This window comes from Amphiura filiformis, chromosome 2 (assembly GCF_039555335.1).
Source record: "Amphiura filiformis chromosome 2, Afil_fr2py, whole genome shotgun sequence".
Taxonomy (NCBI): domain Eukaryota; kingdom Metazoa; phylum Echinodermata; class Ophiuroidea; order Amphilepidida; family Amphiuridae; genus Amphiura; species Amphiura filiformis.
This window is the reverse complement of record NC_092629.1, coordinates 69,625,256-69,636,437: the sequence shown is the minus strand read 5'-3', so window position 1 is coordinate 69,636,437 and position 11,182 is coordinate 69,625,256. Positions and strand designations below refer to the sequence as shown.

The following is an 11,182-nucleotide window of genomic DNA, read 5'->3' as shown; positions in this document are numbered from 1 at the left end:
ACAAACATTTATCAAACGTTTATAGTCAAAGGGTTTATAAACGGATAAGGAGCCAAACGTTTGTTAAACATTTTTGTAAACGTTTGTGATCCACCTTGGTCTGGGGCGGACATTTTAAAAATGAATTTAGAAGAGCAGCAACGACATCACTTGCATTACATTCCAGATGTTAAATCTACATCATATGCAAAATTTGAGGAAATTCGTACGAGTCCATTTTATTTTGGGGCCATTTTTCTATAACTGGTCTTTACATGTAGCCCTATGGAGAGAGTGCCCATTGATTGCGCTATAACCCCCATTTTAGGAACAAAAATGTGATTTTAAAAAAACGGGACTCGTGCGAATTTTCTAAAATTTTCAGAGTATATAGTATGAACATGTAGAAATATAATCAAGTAGTTGCCTTACCTGCTCTTCTCTGAAAAAATAAAAAGTCCTATACCTCAATGATAATGAAACCTAGGTGACGATCACGTTTGGCGAAAGCAGCTTTGTACACCCCCTTTGACATTGGGCTATTCCAGTTGAAATCCATATACCCCTATGGGAGACATGACCTATCTTCCACACAGTGGGTTTAACTTTCATATGCCCAAAATTCTGGTAACCCATTTGAATTGACATTCACATTGTGGAAAATTAAAATCATGTCTTATACGGGGGTATGGATTTGAATTGGAATATGGAATGTTTTCAGCAACATGGATAATCATGTAAGCTAAACCCAATTTGATAATTCTGATTTCTCTTTACACAATGATATCATACTGCAGTTGTACACTACTAGTAATAAATGTATTGTAGATTTAAAGCTGCCTGCTTATCTGATGAAATAATTACCTCTTGAATATATATAATACTAATTTCCAGCAGGAAATTTAATCTTGTGAACAAATCAGGAAATAGAGCTAGTTTTACCGATCAAGATCAGAAAAGGCAAAAATCTGGCCACTTCAGATGCTACCGGCTGTGATTGCCTCACTGAAAGACATTGTAGTTGCCAACTACAGGAAATAACTATTATCCCCTCTGTAATAAGCAACACACAGCACAAGTGTCTCAGCTATAGTGTGTGTCATCTCAAGTTAGTTTAGATTAACACCTTGTTGGATTTTTTAGTGTCCGATTTGAATCAGTGCCTCACCAGCGTATTGACAAATCGCATGAATACGCCCCGCATGATTAAATAGGTTATCGCACCCGATTCGAGTCTGCCACTGCGAAATCAAACATGATGTTACTCTCAACTTGAGATGAGACAGATTATAGATCCTGGATATAGATTCGATCAGAATGGTGTAGTCCAGTTGAAATCCATACACTCCCTATGAAGACAAGACCTTAATCTCCCACACAGGGCAGGGATTGTGAAATTAAAATGGGGTTACTGGAATGGGTGTACCTCATTTGAAACCTACACTGTACTGTGTGGGAGATATAAGGTCATGTATTCCATATTTCAAAAGGAATAGCCTAATCCTTTTTGATAGAACTATTTCATCTATTACCTCACGTCACTGAGTATAGGAGTGTACCAAAATACATCTCTGTATGGGAGAGAGTGTTCCAATTGTACTGCCTTTACATGAAAGCCTACTATACTTTGAATTCGAGAAGGGCATGCATGTCTAAAGGCTACATAACCTAAAATACGCAGCCAGTGACATCATCAAACTCGAAGCGACAAGGTATAGTGCCCATGTGCAAAATCACTGTGCATTCACCAAAGATATTAGACTTGAGTCGGGCTCCACCATGCTTGTGTGTTCATCATGGAGGGCAAAATCAATAGCAGTATACGAGGGGGTATCAAAAAGTTTTAGAAATCGACCAGAAGTGAAAGAGCTATATCAGTGAAATTTTGTCAGTGCAATCACTGGTCCTTATGTACATTATGGTCCAAAAATGGTCTCATAGGTATGCTTACTTTTTTTACAGGGGGCACTAGATGCCAATCACCTGCTGCCCCAGTTACTGCGCATAAGCGGCAAGATTGAGAAAATTGAGGCAAGCAGCATTATTAAGATCCTGCTTTTGAAGGGTTGCAGTGCCTAGAAAATTGATGATGAAATGAAAGTTATCTTCGGTGGTGATTGTGATATGTCACTGTCGCTTTTTGGAAAAGGAATTTTTATTTGATCACAGATTTTCTGGGCACTGTAGCCCTTAAAGTGGAACTTAATCATGCTGCATGCCTCAATTTTCTTCATTTGCTGGTTATGATTTTGCATAGGCAGGTAGTGACATCTAGCTCCTGTAAAAAAAAGTAAACATACTTATGAGACCATTTTTGCACCATAGTGTACATAAGGACCAGTGATTGCACTGACAAAATTTCATTGATATAGCTCTTTCACTTCTGTGCGATTTCTAAAACTTTTTGATACCCCCTCGTATGCCTCCAGATAATTTGCCAAGTGCCTGACAAAATTTGTCTTTGGTAATCAATCATTAGATTTCTTCTTTACTTTTTGTTTATCTGTCTCTACAACAAAGTTCATGAGTGCTGCAGTGGAGCCCTTGAACTTAGCACTAGGGTTATAAATAACTTTGCGTATCTGCACATTGTTTAAGTGTTCTCTACCGATGGCGCTTTTCATGACAAGGTCCTGTAAGGTGTCTTGGTTTTGTCTGTGCTGCAAGGGTACAGGAATCTTTCCAATGTTGTTATTGTTGACCTAAAAAATGAAACATAAAAACACATGATAAACAAAGGCATTATGTTTTCAACCTAGTTAGTAGCCAGTGGCATAGCCAGTGGGGGCAGAAGGTGGGGCTGTATTGTGGTCCGTTGGTACAACACTGGTAGCGTATTCTATCTAATTAGCCCACCAGGCACTAAGCCAGTTATGGGGGCATGCTTTTTAAAATGATGAAGTCAAAAATGGGTGATTTATACAAACATTCAAAATACAGTGCATCTGAAGTCAAAATAATCCTAAGTCACAAGGTGTCAATGGTCAATATATTTATACTTTTTTTTAAATTTTATTGTTCGCTTCAGGCACAAAATCCACCCCAAGTATTTTTGTTGTTTTAGTCTCTTTCCAGGATTTTCTTTGGAGTCCCCTTTTTTTTAAGTCTTAAAAGTTTGTATACAAGCAATAAAATTTACATAAATGTGTAGAGAATTTTCTTAGCTGCAACATTATCAAACATTTTGTAAAATGAAATTGAAATGAGTGGGAAATTAATAATTGAATTGGCGTGATTCAAAATATTGCAGCATCATTGTGTAAATTTTAATGTATATTGACCATGGCAAACACAATGCTCTCTGAATTAAAACAATGCGGTAAATGGTAGCTGCTTCCAATTGATGGCACATTTCAGGCACGTAGGACATGTTAGGATATGCAAGTTCTCACTAGTGGCATAGCCAAGGGGATGACTGACACCCCTACCCCCCCCCCCTGTGAGAAGTGTTGTCCCCTCTTTCCTCCTATGGAATATTGGCTGTCATAGTTTTATGCCTTTTTGTACTTTTTAGCCCATTTTTGTCAATTTTCTTGAAAGTTGCCTTGCCCCCCCTCATTTGTTCACACCACAAAGTCTGTTTCAATCTGCAACCTTTCAAATTACACCTAACTTCATTCAATATTTGATATCTACACTCTCTGTGTGGGAGATTAACAGGGGGTGTTTGAACTCAGTGTATTCATTACATTCAGTGGTGAATTTCTTTTTTGAGGTGTTATATGGGTATACCTTTATGATGAGTGGAAACAGATCTGATTCAATAGCTTGGGGCCACTGTTGTTCAAGTACATCCTTTTCCTGGAAAATACAAAAAGAAACACACAAATTGAAAATGTTATTGTGTGATAACTTATACCACCAAATATTGTGTCATTGGTCTGCCAACGAATGAGTATGAAGATCATCATATTGAGCCACCGCAGGGCAGATGGAGCAGCCACCCTCTTCTATCGTATGTTCTACAAGGAGGCCCCCGAGTTGTTATGCCAGCTATTGCCAGACATCCATGCCCATGACCCCAGGTTGCGACGGTCTGTGAGATCCCATGACCTAGCAGTGGAAGTCCCAACATCAAACCTTGTCAGCCATGAAAGTTTGAAAGATCATTTCTACAGCCCAATTTTGGAATTCTCTTCTTACCCAAATTCCAGCCATTAGGTCAAGGGCCAGCATCAGCAAGCTTAATCACTTTCTGGGTTTAATCACTTTGGCTGAATATCAATATATATACTTTCTACTGATTTTGCTTGATCGCATCACATATAGGCACAAAACTATTGGCTGTATAATGGTCACACCCATGGCTTGCGATCACCAGTTGGCTGCTTTTCTTGCTACATAATATAGGGATACAGGCCAATTGAAATTGGACTCCGGCCCCCATGAAACCATCATCATCAATACTACCACCGACTACACCCTCACCACCACCATCACCTATAGCACTTGTAAGGAAACCAAAAACTTGAACATGTGACATAATGCATAAATAATCTGCATATTTTAACATTTCCCTACTATTTTCTGTTTTGCTTATCCCTTCAAAAATACACCAAAACTTGTGCCAAAAATAACAAGCCTTTTCTTTTCCTCCCTTTAACTTGCCTAATATTTTTGGTGGCAACAAACTTTGCCATTGTAAAGGTTACTAGAGAGACATAGTGAAACAACCTGATAATTATCAGATAAATTATATCTGTATAAACACTTGAAATTATTTTTCATTATTTGAGCAATACTCTCCAGTCTATATATCTTGTGACTGATAACAGGTACTGTAACAGGAGTATATGTATTGGTGGTTAAAAAATTAATGAAAATAATTATTGCTTGGTTAAATTGCACTAGATGTACTGTGCTAGAGTTGCACAGTTTTTTGTAGTAGCAGTGATGTACGTATATAGCCAAGTGGGTGGGGGCAAAGGGTGCCAGCTGCCTCCCTGTGAAAAGTCTTGCCCACTCTTACCCCCCCCTAAAAGTTGTCTTGCCCCCCCCCTTTGCCCACCCTCTGAAAAAGTGCTGGCTATGCCACTATATACTGGTCAGCATCAAATATTCACCAAAAGACACTTTTTTTGCACATTAACTTTTTTGTACAATGTAATTCATCATGAAAGACCCCACATTTTGAGCATTGCCCTTGAAAGTTCCATATTTGTTTACACAATTTTGCCCATTAAAGATCACATGTTGTGTGGGCCACATGCATGCATGTTACCCCTGAACCTATTGTCATTATTACAATGTGATACTTTTTGATATTTTTGGTGTCAGAACAACTCATGCTTTGGCATGTCCTACTTAACCCCATGAGAACCATGGCCAAAAAGAAGTTTTCATTATCAATTGGGCCAATCAGCAACATTGTTCACCACGCAAAACAATTGGGGTGAATTATTTGCAAAGCTCCATTCTGATTGTTGATTAAAGTGAAGATATCACATAATTGACCAATCAGAGGCAATGTTTATATCAGCAGGTCATGCTCAGGGGGTTAAAATAATACTTTCATTTCTTGATGCATATTACAAGCAGATCTAGCCAGCTAAAAACAGTACATTATTCTCGAAACCAATTTTATTGATAATAATTTCATTTGATTGATATTACAGTGCACACTCCCATATTCATATCACAAAGAAACAAATACTGAAACTACTGATTATTATGATTGAAAAATGGTCTCATTGACATGGCATTGTTTCAGCAACCTCTATTTAATAGTGATAGCACAAAGCTAGACCTTGTTTGGTTGAGGATGAGTTTTTGTAACCAATGACATTTAAGGTCATTCCACAAATATGCAAGATACTATTGTTCAAGAATTGTGTCCTAGCCCTTTGGCATATCCGAAGGATCCTGGTATGAGATGTATACAATCTTCTAAGTGTTGCAATTCTTATCAGTTGTACCATACCGTGAGTGTCCCAATCCCTAGCCTCATAATGTAATAGCACTATCAGATCATTTCATTACCAGTTCTCACAGCATACTTGATCACTTCTGTTTCTGAGTTAATACTATCAATATGGCTGCTTTTTTGTCACCATGCGAAATGAAGAAAGAATTCAAGGACAAGTTGTTAACTTGTTCCATTTGTGCTGTGCCATATGATAATGACGAACATCAAGCCAAGTGTCTGCCCTGTCTACATACCTACTGCAAATCTTGTTTACAGCGCATTGCTGGTAACAGGTCACAGTTTGACTGTCCAAAATGTCGCAAACTGATTACCTTACCAGGAGGAACTGTGGACAGCCTGCCAAATAACTTCATTGTGGAAAACTTTAAGGAGTACTGTAATATCTTGAATCAGGCGGTAACCTGTGGAAACTGCAATAGAGGTGATCCAGCTGTGAGGTTTTGCCATGATTGTGGCTCTTTTCAGTGCCAGCGATGTACTGATAATCATCAAGAAATGCGCTCCATGCGTCTTCATCAGCTTGTGACTATTGAAGAACTACGAGCCAAGAAATGCAATCCCATGATGCAACAGCAGCAGCAGCATTGTACAAAACATCCAAAGCAAGATATGACCATGTATTGTACTGAAGATGACTGCAAAGTTCCAGTTTGCGCATCATGCGTCCATCTTGACCATCGGGGTCATGACCTTATTGAGCTATCAGCTGCAATTGAACAGATAGTAGCTGATATGCAGCTTTCATCAGAGAAGGTATTTGAGAGAAACAAGGAATTTACACGCAAACGATTGACAGTTGAAGACCTGCAAGCAAACTTTGACCACAAATTTCAAGAAGAAAGAAAAAGAAATGCAAGAATCAACTCAGAAACTATACAACCAAATTCTAAAAGCTAAAACACACTTGAAAAACTTGTATGAAACAGAGCTGAACAATTTGACTGCAAGTATTGAATCCATAGACTCTCTTGCAGCCCAAATGACCAGTGCCTGTGAGTTTGCTAATCAATCATGTGATAGGAGTCATCCTATGCAGCTTTTAACATCACACAACCAAATTATGGAACGACTGAATGAACTGGAAATGACAGAGCTACCTGAGACTGCATCAGATAAGACTGACTTTGATTTCACTGAGAAGCACGATTCAGCAATGGCACAGATTCAAGAATCACTGCCAGATTTGGGGGATATCAGATGGAAACCTCAGGTTGACCCACAGCAATGTACCATTCGATTAGGACTGCTAAGTATCTCCGGCAATAAACATGATAAAGCCATAGTTCAAACTGTAGATCACAATGGCCATACTATGACCACAGGCAATGCCAAGGTAGAAGCTACACAAGGTGGAAACTCACTGCGTGTACAGAACAACCATGATGGCACATACACAATTACATTGAGGGACTTTTATATTCCGTTCTCACAACCATTATATGTTCAAATAAACGGAACTCAAATGATAGGATCTCCCTTCAATATTGTGGCGCCACCGCCACCGTCCCCGTCCTGTCGTCAAAACCTAACATTTTAATGACATAAAGTACAGTGACAATAATGTGAGAGTGTTGCCTACCCTGAAATGTACATTTAAAGGAGTATTTCGTGATCCTAGCATCCTCTTTTTATGACATTTTTCAGTACATATCCACGGAAAAAAGTTTGCGAGTTATGCATGATTATGTGTATTACACTGCTCCATAGACAATACGTTGTAATTTCGTTCTGGTGCACCAGAACGAAATTCAAATTTCACGATATCTTTGCTAAACGAATTAATCTGCAAGAAATATTTTGTACATAAACATTATGTAGCCAGTGATATAAAAATCTCAACTTTTTTTGAGAAAAGTGGGGGGATGAGGCTGTGGATCATGAAATGCCCTTTTAATAATCAAATTTGAAATAATTGGAACTGGGGTAGATTTCACTTGCAATGCGTCATGATGGTCCTTTAACTAATTGCAAGTCCAAATCTATCATAGCTCTAACATATAATTCTATTTAAGACTTATCATGGATTTACAAGGGATAAATGAATTACGGTCCATCACAAATATTACCAGTGGGGTAGCCAGGTTTTCTGAACCAGCGGGGCACAAACTTGTTAATGTACCAACAGACATATTTTTTCTGACGCAAGTTGTGAATTGTTCGGACCAAATATTTCCCAAAATTTGTTCAACCCACATTTATATACCTTATGTCTAGCAACATAACGTAAACAGGCATTTTAGATTGGGGGTAACATGTATTTTGTTTCTCCACATGCACATGCAGTTCACATAAAATTATTGTCTATTGGTGACCCAAATTCTTTTTCGCCCAGGTCCACTGTGTACAGATGGCCCAAGATGTACCAACATCCCCCCATGGCTACGCTACTGAATATTACTGGATCGATCCCAGAACTGTCAACTTAAACACCTTGGAAATATTCACACAGAGTGCACCTACCAATTAATTTCATTTATTCATATTGTTTGGCAAAAGTCTCATCATACAATACAGTTGCAATTGCACTTTTGTATTATGTTAATTTTATTAAAGGAGGATTTTGTGATCCTAGCATCCTCTTTTTATGACATTTTCAGTAGATATCCACGAAAAAAGCTTATTCCCAAAATTTCAGTTGATTCGATTTTGTGTTTGCCAGTTATGCATGATTATGTCTATTACACTGCTCCATAGACATTGTGTTGTAATTTCGTTCTGGTGCACCAGAACCACGAAATTCAGATTTCACGATATCTTTGCTAAACGAATTAATCTGCAAATTTTTTTTGGTACATAAACATTATGTAGCCAGAGGTTTGCAGTGATATAAAAATCTGAACTTTTTTTAGAAAAGTGGGGGGATGATGCTGTGGATCACGATATACTTTTGTTGGTCCTGTGGTTCTGTTGTATACGTAAAGAGGGCTGAAAAAAAACCACTTTTGTAAAACATATAACTCATTAACAACAATAAATCAAGCAAGTTTTCAAAGTATATGATTTGTAGAATGAACTTTTCCAAATAATATATTTTTTATTTTTAAATAATATATTGATTTAGATAATGAAAATCTAATTTTTGGCTGCTTAGACCAACAAAATACTTAGTACCTAGTCTACCCTAATGTTAATTTAATGCATTGAAATTGAAATGAATTTTGGGCAATTTTCATTTCAATGCATTGGAATTAAATGGAATTAGAAATGAGTGGGCTTGGGTATGAATTGAATTGGATTGGAATTGAAATCATTGTGAGCAATGAAGAATTGTATTGGATTGGAATTGAAATCATGTTGAGTGATGAAGAATGAAGTGGAATTGAAATGAAATTCAGCTTTGATTTCAATTCAGCATTTCAATTCACAAGCAGAAATCTGTGATTCAGATCATTCCACCTGTAAAAAGTGCCCTTCCCCATTCTGAATTCCAGGTCTATTCACACAAGAGACACACATTAAAAATTTAGCATCAATAGTGTTACAAAACTTTCATTAAAAATGATAGCATAAAACACATAGGCCTATATTGAAGAAAATTTGAAGTATGATATCATTTCTCATACACAGGTACAGTTAAACTTTTTGAGACTTTTTTGGAGGTCTTCTTAATTTTTCTTCAGAAGAATATCTACTGTCTCTCTTGTCATGTGGAAAAATTATAGGTTCTATGTTCATAAAGACACTAATATCTTCTAATATGATGCAAATGGATTCTTAGCATTTCCAATGTTTTAAATTGCTTGATATGATCGATAAGGTGAGTATGAGATCCCCCCCCCCCCCAACTTGCCAAAGATCTCAAACTTTTGGCACTAATCATAAAGCCCCTATTTTTCTCAAGCTCATATTTTTATGCTCAAAAGTCATTGTACATTTGAACAAATTGTGAGAAAACTATTAAAGAAAATGCTTATATCGTTGACAGCTTTTTTCACACTTTTTCAAAAGTACAAGAATTTTGGGTGTGAAATCTTAGGAGCAGGAGACCAGTAGGGGCTGCTATCTAATACCTTGATTTTTGACATCTGTGAGGTCAGTGTGGGGACAGGGTCCCATTATCCTTCCTACCACACACCTTATGTTTAGGAAATAATGTGCATGGTGGACAAGAAGTTAAGACAAATATTATGAAGTCAGTCACCTAAGAACTAAAGAAGTTCCAAAGTTTCATAAAATAGGACCCAGAGGTCATGGATCACTTGCATTGTTTGAATGTGAAAAGTGAGTTAACATAACAATAAAGTATCTTCTGTTGAAATGCTTTTGTAACAAGTAGTGTACTTGATTTTGACTTTGTGTTGCTGACTTAAGTGTTATAAAATTGGTAGTAAAATTTAAAACATGCACTGCAAAAACAGTGTATAGATATTCAACACCATTCTAGACACCATCTTGTCCTCGATTTGTAAACATGTCTAAATGCTAAACATGTTTAGTAATTTGATGCCTTGTGTTCAGATATTAAACACTTGATGTTTTGAAGTTTGACATTTGTGTTTAGATTCAGGGCCGTCGCAACCGAGGCGGCTGAGGCGTCATGGCCGCCCACTTTTTATAAAAAAAAAAAAAAAAAAAAAAAAAAAAAAAAAAAAAAAAAAAAAATAAATAAATAAAATTTTTTTTGTTTTTTTGGTTTTTTTAAAGAAAAAAGATGTGGGTGGGTGGGGGGAGCACTGCACGGTACCAGCCTCTCATCCTTGCCACCCGAGAACAAAAATATTATGCAACCAAATATCAATGAGAAATAGTCATCAGATAGTTTAGGGACACCTCACTAGACTCCATGTCTAGTCGATTTCTTCATTTTCAGGCTGGCCCGTGCCGCTCCTATCAATAATTATAATTGTTTTATTTTTTGTCCTAACCTTTCATTTAAAGAAAACCGTACAGGCTTAACCCTGAACTATACAAATCCTTGGCCCTCACCCAGACCCCCCCAGGTAAATAATCATTGGAAGAAAAATTAATTTCCCCTAATATAAAAACTTTGGCTAACCTATTTTTAGTGTTATTATGCATGGATATGCAATTTGTGTTTTAATTAATTTCTTCAGCCTCATTTCATTGAACTTACCCGATTGATATTTTGCTAATAAAATAAAGGAGAAACCTTCCAAAGAATTTTGGAAATACAAAAACTAGAGCGATAACCGCACCATAGCTGAACCATGTGGCTTCGGCAGTATATTGTGGTAGGCCTATACCACTGTCACCCGGAGTCTGTAATTGACATAATCTCGAAATGCTACGAAGGTATGTCCGCCCGAGTGGTGTTAA

General features: G+C 37.3%; 1 protein-coding gene across 1 annotated transcript in view; it reads right to left on the bottom strand.

Moving 5' to 3' along the window:
- Positions 1–2,236: 2,236 nt before the first annotated feature.
- LOC140146558 (probable leucine--tRNA ligase, mitochondrial) overlaps positions 2,237–11,182 on the bottom strand; it is a 136,922-nt gene continuing 127,976 nt past the window's right edge. The window contains exons 18-19 of the mRNA XM_072168432.1: positions 3,712–3,780; positions 2,237–2,681 (exon numbers count right to left, since the gene is read on the bottom strand). Coding sequence (XP_072024533.1) covers positions 2,448–2,681; positions 3,712–3,780 — 303 coding nt within the window. The 3' untranslated portion in view covers positions 2,237–2,447. The remainder of the gene's footprint in view (positions 2,682–3,711; positions 3,781–11,182) is intronic.